At 61.3% G+C, this 11797-nt stretch overlaps 1 protein-coding gene across 1 annotated transcript in view; it reads right to left on the reverse strand.

Moving 5' to 3' along the window:
* Positions 1-11770, reverse strand: part of LOC103194806 (refilin-A) — a 17274-nt gene extending 5504 nt beyond the window's left edge. The window contains exon 1 of the mRNA XM_042780621.1: positions 11600-11770. Within this exon, the coding sequence (XP_042636555.1) occupies positions 11600-11770 (171 nt within the window). The remainder of the gene's footprint in view (positions 1-11599) is intronic.
* Positions 11771-11797: the final 27 nt, after the last annotated feature.

Consider the following 11797-nt stretch of genomic DNA (forward strand, 5'->3'; position numbering starts at 1 on the left):
GAGCTCATTCAAATGGCAGTGATCAAACCATCAGAAGCTTTGACAAGGCTGCGGAGAAATGGGAGCCCTCACCCCTTGCTGGTGGGGATGTATAAAGTGCGCCACAGTTCGGAGCATCCTCAGACGGCTGAACACAGAACTGTCACAGGTCTCATCCCTGTGGGTGCCGCAGGGAAGGCGGGAGGGCAAACAGACACCCACCTGTCCACGTCGCTGCAGCACTGCTCACAAGGCCCGCACGGTGGAAACCACCCACCTGTCCATCAGCCGACGGCAAGTCCACCAAGGGAGACGACGTCCAGATGCCCGTCCCCCGTGGACGAGCCCTGAGAACACTGTGCTGGGCAGGACTGTCACAGAAGGACAGAGACCGCAGGATCACACGAAAACAAAAAGAGGGACAGAACCCAAGTTGATTGGTGGTCGGCAGGGAAAGGAGCTATCTGCCCAGTGGGCAGTGCGTTCCGTTAGTGGTGGTGGAGGAAACCGGAAAGGGACCGTGAGAGTGGCCACACAGCTGGAGCGGTGTCACCCAATGACTCACATACAAACCGCTCAATCCGTGTACGCTGTGTGGTGTGTACTTTCCCCACCATTAAAAAAAGGGGGGCAGTAAGAAGGAGGGAAGAAGGAAAAAGAAAAGCAGGTTATTTCTGGAGGCCCCGCGTCCCACACCATGGACAGCCCAGCACCAAAATGGGCCGTCTCTGCCTCTGTGGCCCAGCCACCAGGGTCAGGTCCTCCCCGGGACCATGAACGACAGGACGTTACGAAGCCTCGGTCACGTTCATCCCCTGGGAGTGCTAAGCCTCCACGTCTCGTCCTCGTCACCCACTGGCACTGCACACCGACCTTTGCTGCACACGTGCATGTGCACACGCGCACACATGCGCGCTGTCCCCCACCCTGAACACTTCCTCCTTCCATTCCCCTTGGCCACATCCCTCCTGCTTGTTGGGTCTAGCAGACCTGGACAGCGCGAACGGTTAACACGCTCAGCTGCTGACCGAAAGGCTGGGAACTCCAGTCCACACAGAGGCTCCTCGCAGGAAGGCCTGGCAGTCTGGTTCCAAAAGTCAGCCACTGAAAACCCCACGGTGCGCAGTTCTCCCAACATCCAGGGCCCCCGGGGCGGGCTGGACACCTGGGCACCTGGGAATTGGGGCTCAGGCCGGAGCTGCTCCCCCAGAGACTGCATCCTGCACAGGACCTGAGAGGACCTGACACAAGGGCTCTTGGGAAAGTCGGTCGTGGGGGATTCTTGTCAGGAGAGGGGTGAGCGTTGAGTCAAGGAGACAGAGCCTGACCCCAAGGTGCCTGGGAGCATGGGCCACAGGCCAACTGGGATGGGAGTGACTGGAGGAGGGGACGCCCCGCCCATGTAGGGAGGACAGTTCTCCAGACGGGACAGACTGGCCCGTGGCAGCTGCCATGCGTGCACGGCGGTGCGGCCAAGAAAGGAGGAACACCCCTGCGATGGACTGAGTGTGCCCCAAAAACATGTCTGTAAATCCTAACCCCGTACCTGTCAGAGGAGCCTGGGGGCACAGCGTTAACTGTCTCCCTGGCCCGGCTGCTCCTGCTGGAACCCCCCAGCCTCTCCCAGGCAGTCTATTCCTGTAAATGTTTACAGCTCTGGGGGCCTGATGGTCTGCTCCGCCCTGAGGGGTGGCCCCTAACAGGTCCAGGTCCATTAGTGGAGAATCCCACTTGGGAACAGGGTTTTCTTTGTCATGTTAATGAGGACACAGCAGGGTGACTGTCTTAAACTTAACCCCTTTACCAAAACCAAACCCACTGCCATCGAGTCCGAGAGTCTGACCGACTCACAGCCAACCCCTCCTTGGGTTTCCGAGGTGGTATCACTAAGGAAGTAGATTGCCCAGTCCTCCTTCCGAGGAGTGGCTGGTGGGTTTGAACCGCCAGCCTTGTGGTTAGCAGTCAAGTGCCTTAGATACTATGCTACCAGAGCTCCCTTAACCCCTTTTAAAAAAGATAGAAAAAGAACAGATCAGGGTGAGCACGCAGGTGCACACCCACACATGCACGCGCACGTACACGCCCACGCACGTGCACACACAGACGAGGGGACTAGATGCCGTGTGCAGACTGCCCAGGCAGCGGACGCGGCCAAGGCCCGAGCAGCTGAGACACGGACCTTCCCGAGAACCCACACGGGAGTCGGCGGTGGCATCCAGCCTCTGGCGTCCCGCACGCCGTCAGCGAACGCCGCCCACCTGTGGGTCTTCTGTCACAGCAACGCCACAGAAGGCAGACGCCCACCCACAGCACCCGCCACTCCGCCTGGACGCCTGGCGTCCTCTTCTCCACAAGCAAATGTCTGGGTTTGCTGTGTCTGCGTCCCCCACTGCCCGGATGAGGGGGAGCCCCCTCCACGCAGGGAGGCAGCTAGCTGGCCCCCCCAGCACATAGGGGACTCTCCATCACCATCCTTGGAGGCAGAGGGGGCACCCGGCTCCCCCCAGGGGGCAGCGGGGGACCTTGCTCCTCCAGGCTCCCGCCTTCTGGGCTCATTTCCGTTACCACAGCAACCACAGGGCTTGTGGGCAGAGGGGTGGAGTTGGGGAAAGTAGATGCCTGGCCCCAAAGTTCAGCCCTGCCTGTCACCAACCTGACAGCCTGGGGCAGCCTGTTGTCCACCTGAGCCGTCCCCAGCACTCCCTGCCCCCGTGACGCAGCTCTGCTCCCGGCTTACAAGTGCTGGAACTAAGGCTCAGAGTGGCGCCCAGAGCCACCCAGCGAGGAGGAGGAAGAGCTGGGGCCTGAACCCTGGCGGCCTGGCCCAGATGCTGTGCCCAGGAACACGGCCCTCTGTTCCTGACCTGCCGTGACCTGCCCACAGCCAGGCTCCCCAACACCTGGGCTCCCCTCCGGCTGGAACCCCAGTCTCTCCTGCTGGTTCTCCCTCCCTCAGCCCAGGTCAGCCAACTCGAGCGCCCCCTCCCTGCCCTGCATTCTGCAGACCTCTGCAGAGCCCCCTGGGGCACCCTGTCATTGCTGGGACCCTCTGTATGTCTGTCACCCTAGACCCTGAGCTCCACGTGGCCCAGGGCTGGTGCACAGTGAGTATTCAGGAAGTGCCTACAGACTCAGGTCTGCCGTGTCCCCCTACCCCCAGCTCCTGACATGCCAACCCGGCCCCCACCCCATGGCCAGGCCAGACATCAGCCTGCAAACAAGCAGCAGCCCCTCCCAGCCAGTCAGGCGAGGCCCCCAAAACAGGGCGAGACCCACAGGGAGAAAGGACACAGGGAGGAAAGACGTGAGGCTGGAGAAGGGGTACGAGGCTGTGGAAGGTACCTGCCCTCAGGGTGGCCCCGTCTTCCCCACAAAGAGACGACTGCCATACTCCTTGGCTTGTGTGGTTGCTCAACGGTGGCCCCCAAGATGCCCATGTCCTAACCCTCAGAACCTGTGGATGTGTTGCTTCGTGTGGCCCAAGGGACTTGGCAGAGAGGATTCAGTGTAAGGACGTGAGTTGGGGAGATGGTGCTGGGTGGTCTACGTGGCCTAATGTCACCACCGCTTCCCTGTCAGGAGGCAGGAGCCCAACACAGGTGGCCGGAGTCGGGGAGGAGACAGGAGCGCATCAGAGAAGGCAGTGTGAACTCGGAGGCAGAGGACAGAGCCGGGAGAGACAAAACATGCTACACGGCCTGCGGGCGCTGGCGATGGAAGACGGGGCCACAAGCCAAGGCATGTAGGGCCTCTAGACGCTGGGAAGAGAAGGGACGTGATCTCCCCCGTACCTCCACACGGCGGCAGCCACCGACACGTAATGACCGCTGGCCTCCAGCACCGCAGGAGGCATGTCTGGATGGGTTTCAGCCCCCAGGCGGGTCGTCACTGGGTAAAGCGGCAGCAGGGACCCCCACAGTGGCCTCCTCTGGGCTGCGGACTCCCAAGCTCTGACGGAGACCATACAGAGCCAGCACTGCGGGAACATCAGCTCGTGTGCGAGCCCTCCTCCTGAACCGAGCCCCAGGGGCCACCCAGGAAGGACGAGCCTGAACCTTTCTGGGCCTCAGACCACACTGCCCCTGGCAGAGGCAGGCACGGTCATTTCAGGGCATTCGGTTAAAAACACCAAGGCAGTGATGATTATGGCAGCCTGGGGGGACGCCCATGCGGACCCAGCTGGCAACCTGGTATCCACACTGCCCTCCAGAAGACAGCGACGCCTGGGGGGAGGGGAAGGGTGGAGCCCTGATGTCAGGCAGTGTGCTGAGTTGCCACGCGGTGCCATGCCCCGGACAGTCCTGGTGGCAGAGGCTGTGACTGTGGCCACAGCAGAGGGGAGAGGAGGATGCAGGTGACGGAGGGGCGTCACGTGGTGCTAAGGTTTTTGGAGCCCTTCCTTCTGTCCACATACGTGGACCGGCCCCAGGGAGAGGAGGCCAGCTGCTCTAAGCCCTCCACGCCCCTCAACAGAGAAAGAGGCCACCAGACATGCCCGCAGACGGGACTTGAGAGGTACGGGTCTCCCTGCTGCCAGGAACCTGAGCAGCACCACCTCTCTGGGCTCCACCCAGAAAAACAAGGCACCAGTGGCTGTCTAGTTGCCCCCTGGCAACCCCGTGTGGGTCTCATACAACCGCACTGGGTCTGCAACGGTCGACTTTCAGGGAGCAGAGCTCCAGGCCCGTCTCCAAGGTGCCCCTGCGTAGACTCGAACTGCCAGCCTTTGCGTTAGCAGCCAAGTGCAGTCACTGTAGACCCCCAGGGACCCCACCCAGAACAGAAAGACCAGCAAGTCCTCAGGGGTCTCCTGACTCGTGGCCCCTCTCACGCCCCGGTACTTCCGAACCGGGCAAGGAGGTAGCACTCAGCCCTCACCTGCTGCAGCCCAGAGTGCTCATGGAGACACACACAGGCTGCAAGCAGGCATCAGACAGGCCTGTGGGCGAGACAGTCGGAAGCCGTCTGAAGCCCTGGGGCTCCTGGGCAGTGAGCAGGCCTCTCTGGCTACAGGTGACCATGACATGGCCCCGCCCGGCCACTGCAGGGGGCTAGGAGACCACCACTCATGGCCAAGAAGCATGCTGCCGCCTAGAACAGGGCGCTTCGCCAAGATGGGGACCACATTCCGATGGGAACTTCCAGGGCACGGGAGAGCGGGGGGCAGGGCCTGGGCACCCAAGGCAGGCATGGACCCCAAGGAGTGGCTCCTCTCAGGCCCGCCACGCCCCTGCCGGCCAACGCCCCCACCCCACCCGAGGCAGCTTCACCCACTCATTTCCCAAAAGGTTCGGCTCTCCTAACAAGGACCCACTGTGAGGCCCCAAGCCGCCTGCTCACTGGGCCTCTATGTGCTCATCTGTAAAGTGGGGCCGTGCCCCGGGTCTGAGGGTCATCAGGGACGCCGGAGGCTCCAGGGGTGGGTGGGTGTGTAGGGCTCACCGCACGCTCCCAGCTCTGGGACTCGGGAGGGAAACTACGGAGAAGTTCCAGGCACGTATAAACGGGCAGCCAAAGGTCAAACCCCACCTCCAGACCCCACCTCCTGCCTCAGCTGCCCAAGCCCCGTTCCAGCCTGGGGTGGGGGGTGGGGGCCCGTGGGAAGCGGAGACAGCCTGGTGGCCGGGCCAGTGACTCACAGGGTTCCTGGAGGCCACAGAGCAAGGACACACCCATCAGGTGGAAATACACAGGCGTTAGGGGCGCTCGCCTCCTGGGAGCGCGCACAGGACCAGGCCAGGCCGGCGCAGAGATAGCACTGTTTGCAGAGAGCTCGGTGCCACAGGGCAACGCCGCCAGGGGAAAGGGCCCGCAGTGTGTGCACACAGCCTGGTGTCACAAGCAGCAGGGCCTGGGACGGCCCCGGACTTCCGTTAAGGGGGGACGCCCGGGGGCCCCCACGGTCGCAGGGAAAGGCTGTGCCGAGCCTCCCGGGCCTGTGTGATGCCGCACGAGGGTCTCTCAGGCCTGCACTCGCTGACTGTGAGCACCTCTGTTGCTCCTTGGGACAGACTTCCCAACGCTGGGCACTGGGATCAGGATCCCAGGTTCATACGCCGGGCGAGCTGACCTTGACCCTCGGCGGTGAAGAAAAAGAACCAAGGAAGGGACATTAAAGTCCAGCAATTCTTACTCTTGTTATGACTGTGAACCCCAGGGTGGCTGGGACGGCGCTCCTTAGGGAGTGTGGCCCTCCCCACCAAGGCCAGTGCACACCTGGAGCGTTGCTAGCATCGTGGGCCCAGTGCAGGGTCTCACGCCCAAAGCAGTGACACCGTCAGGAAACCCAGACATCGCAGACTCCATGGGTGTGGGCACCTGGGCACGTGCGGGGCCATGTAAACAGAACCTGCCCAGGGTGTGAGATCCTGGTGGCGGGGGGTGGTGGTGGTGGTGGCTGCAGGGCCCAGAGGTGCAGAACTGGCCCCCCAAACCCACCTGACATGGCGAGGTGGTCTCCCAGCTCCCCCACCTGAGCGAACAGCCTGCAAGGTGGGCCAGTCCCACCTGCATTGTGCGTGGCCCTCAAGAGCCACATGCATGGGGGAGGGGCACGGACCATCCCCCTGGAGCCGCCAGGGGTTAAAACAGACAGACCTCCTCAGAAAGGGAGCCTCAATGAAGGGAGAGGAAAATGTGGAACAAAACTCAAAATCATTTAAAAAATAAATAAATAATAAGACCAGGCGTACCGACCTAATAGAGCCTGGCGAGCCCTGAGACATCCTTCGGGCCTGGAACTGATCTCCCGGAGTGGCTTAACTTTCAGCCAGGCACCAGACAGGCATATGGGAGGAATGCCTACACAGAGGGGCACTCCTTGGACGGTCGGTCACGGAGAACAGAAGGGCAGTGTTTGGCAGGGAGACAGTGCAGGGGTAGGAATGCAGAGGAAAGGACAGAGGAAGAGGTAACCATGGGGAGGAAGAGGGAAGAGAGCTGCTACGCTGTGGGGAATTGCAGTCAATGTTACGACACAAAATGTGGATGAGCTGCTGTGTGGAGAATCACAACTGGAAAAAAAAAAAAAAGACCCTGCATCCTGCCACTGCTCATTCCCAGAGACCTGTGAGGGGCGAGGCTACCTGTCTCCTTTCACATGGGAGATACTGGGGCCTGGAAGCAAGGAGACCCTCCGGGCCCCTGAGGAGGCCTATCCATCCAAGACAAGCAAACCTGGCTGAAAGGGAGGGCCCAGTCTCTGCTCATCCTCCCCTGCTTCCTGGAGCTGCAGGTCAGCCAACGGGCCCCTCCCACCCGGCCTGACACACCTGGCTCCCGTCCACCAGCGCCTGCCCAGACATCCAGGAGCCTGCAGGGGGAGGGGCTGACTCCTGTCTCCTTACTCAGTCCACCCACCTGTCTTTCCCAACTCCGGCCACTGACTCCCCACCTCTCTCCTCGATTTCACCACAGCAGACCAGAAGCAGAGCCAGGGGAAATTCCAGGAGTCCTGGGGTGACAGCCATGATCCTGAGAGGTGGCTGGGACCACGGGTCCTGGGGGATTTTCAAGGAGAAGCAAAGCTAGCCCTCCCCCCTTCTCCTGGGCACCGACCTACCAGGCTTCCCCGGGGCCAAACAGCAGCACTGTTCAGGGCACCCACCACCCAGAGAGATCAGTGGGGCTCCAGATGCCACCTGTGGTATCCCCAGAGGCAGGGACACGGCCAGCTCCCCACGCCCTCCCACTCACCCCACAGCTCAACGCCCTGCCCATAATGCCCACCACCAGTCCCCACAGCCAGCAGGGCAGGATGGGAGGAGGAAGGACCCTGGGTAGTCTTCATCATCATCCTTGGGTCCCCAGTCCAGGCCCTAGAGTTCAAGGGCAGCAGAGACCCTGTCTGTCTCATAGGGCTGTTCCCCATCCCCTGGGGTTGGCTTAACTGTGGGGTGAAGGCAGCCAACAGGACCCCCTTGGGACCTGGTGAACAGCCCCACAGACCACCTGGGTTATTCAGGGAACAGGCTCCCCTGCGTAGACAGACCCAAAGGCAAGCCTCTGATTTGGGTTTCTAATTTGGGGGGGCAGGGAGCTCAGGATAACTTCTGTAAGATAAGCACAAGTACATTTTTGAAAGATCAAAGGGGCTTTGACTTCCCGGTCTCAGCCTGGCCTACAAGCCCCTTCTGGCGCGTCCCCTCCTCCCCCTCTCACTACAGCGGGCCTCCTGGCTGCTGCTCAGACACGCCCCTCCTGTTCCTGACTCAGGACCTTTGCACAACCTCTAAGACTGCCCCCCCACCCCCGTAACGACAAAGCTCAGGCCCATGTGCTTTTTAAGGCCCCTCTTAATGCCATGTCCCTGGCCAGCCCGTCTACAGGAGCGTTCATCAAGGCCTTGCAGTGTGGTACACGCTGGAGCGGGTCCATGCGCTAGGGCCCTGGGTCCCCCACATCCCAGATGAGTGCCATGTACTGGGTTTGGGAGTAACCAGGTACCCCACCCAAGGGAGCAAGAACCACACCCCGTGGTCAAGGGGGGTTCATCTGCACCCAGCCTGGTGCCCAGTGCCTTCCTGGTGTTGGAAGCACTCCAGCTGGCCTCTGCCCAGATGCCCCACACCAGTGAGGCCTGGCCTAGAAAGCAAGCCCAGTGTCCCGGCGGAGTCGGGGCAGCGGGCTTCTGGGATAAAACACAGCCTGAGACGAACGAACACACTCAGCTCTGTGTGTCTGGGGAGGACCTCGGCGGCCTGTCCTCGGGGCTAAGGTGCACGCTACCTGCCTTGACCAGGAAGGCAGGTGCTGGCACCTGGGAGGTCTCGGCCGATGCACGACGCTAAGGAGATGACACAGGAAGCCTGGTCCCCAAGCACTTGAGAGCAGCTTCTCTGGGACAGCCAGCAGGGTCCCCCCCCTGCCCACGCTGCGCCTCCATCCGACCCTGGAAGCAAGCAGCGAGCTCTCGCAAAGCAGGGTGCTGTCAGACCAGCAGTCAACGGGAGCTAACAGGGAGGTGGGGGGCTCAGTGGCTGGTGACAGGGGCACGGCTGCAGCCCCCAAGGAGGCGACAAGGGCAACCGCTTCCTCCTCTTTGATTAAAGCAGCATCTTGACCCTCCTCCCGACACACAGGTGCACAGAGCTTTGCTTGTTTTTCATTAAAAAGGGCAGTCACTTAGCCACACTGAGGATGACCAGTGACCACTGGGTCCTTTCCAATTCCTGGCGACCCCACGTGTGTCAGGGTGGTACTGTACCCCACAGGGTTGGGGGAATTTTTTCTGAGGATTTTATTGTGGTTTGGTTGAAAAGTTACAGAGCTAGTTAATTCCATCCAACAATTTATATACATTTTGTTTAGTGACATTGGTTGCAATGTAACATACTCTTCCCACTTCCTCGACCTCCTTTCCTGCCCCTTCCTGTCTTCTAAGCTTTGTTTTTGGGCAAACGCTGCTCTTTGAATCTTGGGGTTGATTACGCCGAGGAGTGCACAGGCATTACTGTTCACCTTAGAGGCCTCTTGTTCGGCTGAAAGGTAGTCCCCAGGAGTGGGTTCAGTTCCAGACTTGAAGGGCGTCAAGAGGCTGCAGTCTCTATCAGACTGGTAAGTCTGGTCATTTTTACGGTTTTGAATTCCGTTCTGTTTTTCTCCCATTCTGTCCAGAACCTTCTCTTGGTGTCCCAATCAGAGCAGTGGGGAGTGGTAGCCGGGCACCATCTAGCTCTTCTGGTCTCAGGGAGGCTGTGGTCTGTGTGGTCCCTCAGTGCTTTGGACTGTCTCCTTGAATCTTTGATTTCTACTCCACAGGGTCTCAACGGCTGATGTTTCAGAAGTAGGTCACCAGGGCTTCTGGGTGGAGTCAAACGTCCCACCTTTACGTTAGCAGCTGAACACGTGAACTGTTGGCACCACTCAGACTCCACACCAAACTGCCTGGGTTCTATCCTGGCACCCTTACTTACTAGCTGGGTGTCATTAAGCAAGTTACTCACCCTCTCTGGGCCTGAGCTTCCCCGCCTGTAAAATGGGAGTAACACAGCACATAGGACTGGTGAAAATTAAATGAGTCCCCGCATGTGCAGGAATTAGAACAGTTTGCGGCTGGGCTGAGGTGAGGGCTCTAAATGCCAGGGTTCACCACCTGGGGGAAAATGTCCCCTGCCTTTGCCTGCCAGCCAAATTCAAAGACCAGGCACCTAGTTAGCAAGGAAGGAGAGAAAATAAAACGAAATAGAAGTGCCAAGACAAGCCAGCGAGCTGGGCACATCTGACCGGGGAAGCTGCCCCAGTGGAGAGAAGACACCCAGAGCAGCTCCCTTCAGGAGACTCCGGGGTCAGCCAGCGAACACAGGGGCTGGTGCCCTGCCCCTTTTCTCGGCCCTGTTGCATAAGATGCCAACCGGAGTTACCCACCGGGGGCAGCTGCTATGACCCTCCAAACGTGGGGCAAACCGGAGGCCCCCGTGCAGCGAAGCCGGCCACTCGGATGGCCAAGATCATTTCAAAACCAAGATGGCAATTTCAGGAAGAACAGCCTGGTCACCTCAGTCAACCCCCCAGGGCGGCCCCGCACCTCTCCCACCCCCAGCCACAAAAAGACTGAAGTTCAAATCCACTGCGGGGTTGTGGAGTAAGGCAGTCTCCCTCACTGGGCCACAATGCAGATCACCTGGGGGGCTTTAAAAGCCCCGAGGCAGGTGGGAGCCTGGGCCAGTTAAAGGCCAAGGGCTGGCAAGGGCAGTGTTTAAGTACCCCACCCCGGCGGTTCCAACGAGCAGCCAAGTTTGGGACGAGGGGTGATACCGTGTCCTGAGGGTCGAGGCAGAGTGGCTATGGGAGGCTTTTCAGCTGGCGCAGGCCTGTACTGCCCCGGCGAGGCCCCAGGCGCAGGAAAGTGGAACGGCGCCAGAGCTTGCAGGCACACCCCCGCAGTGAAGACTTTCAGGAGCGCAGGAGCGCAATTGCGCGCCCGGAACAGGCAGGAATGGGGTAGATGCCACTGAGGCTGCCATTTCCTCGGTCGGTCGTGGAGGCGCCCAGGGGCCTCACTGCTCTGGCCCGGCCCGGGCACCCACCCCACCGCCGCCCAGGTCTGGCGGGAGACAGAACTCCCCGACCTGGGGCTCCAGCCCTCGTTAGGCACCGCCTCAGCTCCACGTCAACAGCCCTCTCCATCCCGGGAAGAAGGGTTCCTGTCTGCGTCTGGTTCCAAAAGAAAAAACGGGCTATCCCGTTGGCAGCGCTCGGGCCGGTAAACGGGGAACCGAGCGGGGCCGGCGGGGGACCTCACACAGGTCCGCAGACGGGGTCTCCTGGCTCAAGCCCACCCAGCCCGCGGCCAACTTTCTCGGGAACTTGGGACCCTGTTCTCGGCCCCCTTTTGCCTCCAAGCGCCCTCCCACTGTTGACAATAATCACTCTGTAGAGAGGTGCCCCGCGAGGAAGAGGGTGCCAGGGTCGGTGGACCATGTCTGCGCGCCCCCACCGTCACATGCACGCCCCGGTGCCCACTGGCGAGCGCGCGCGGCTGTCACCGGGACACCTTGTTGGCCGGCGTGGGCACAGGGGGCGAGGGAGCCCGGTCCCGGCTTCTTAGGCCCCGCGTCCGGGCGCGCAGACCCTCACCCGCGGCCGCCCGGCCCCCGGCTGCGCGCAGGCGCGTCCTTACCGCTCTAGCCTCGCCGGCTCCGGGGGGCTCCGAGGAGAGGCCGGGCGCCGGGGAGTAGAAGGGCGGGCTGGGGCTGGGGGGCAGCCCGGAGTCGGGGCTGTCCAGCAGGCCCTCGCGGCTCTGCTCCTGGCAGCTCTCCTCCATGCCCTGAAGACGCAGGTGGCCCACCATGTCTGGGCGCGGGGCGCGGCCCCGGCG

The sequence above is a fragment of the Orycteropus afer genome, unplaced genomic scaffold (genome assembly GCF_000298275.1).
Source record: "Orycteropus afer afer isolate SDZICR_OR568_19922 unplaced genomic scaffold, OryAfe1.0 scaffold00048, whole genome shotgun sequence".
Taxonomy (NCBI): domain Eukaryota; kingdom Metazoa; phylum Chordata; class Mammalia; order Tubulidentata; family Orycteropodidae; genus Orycteropus; species Orycteropus afer.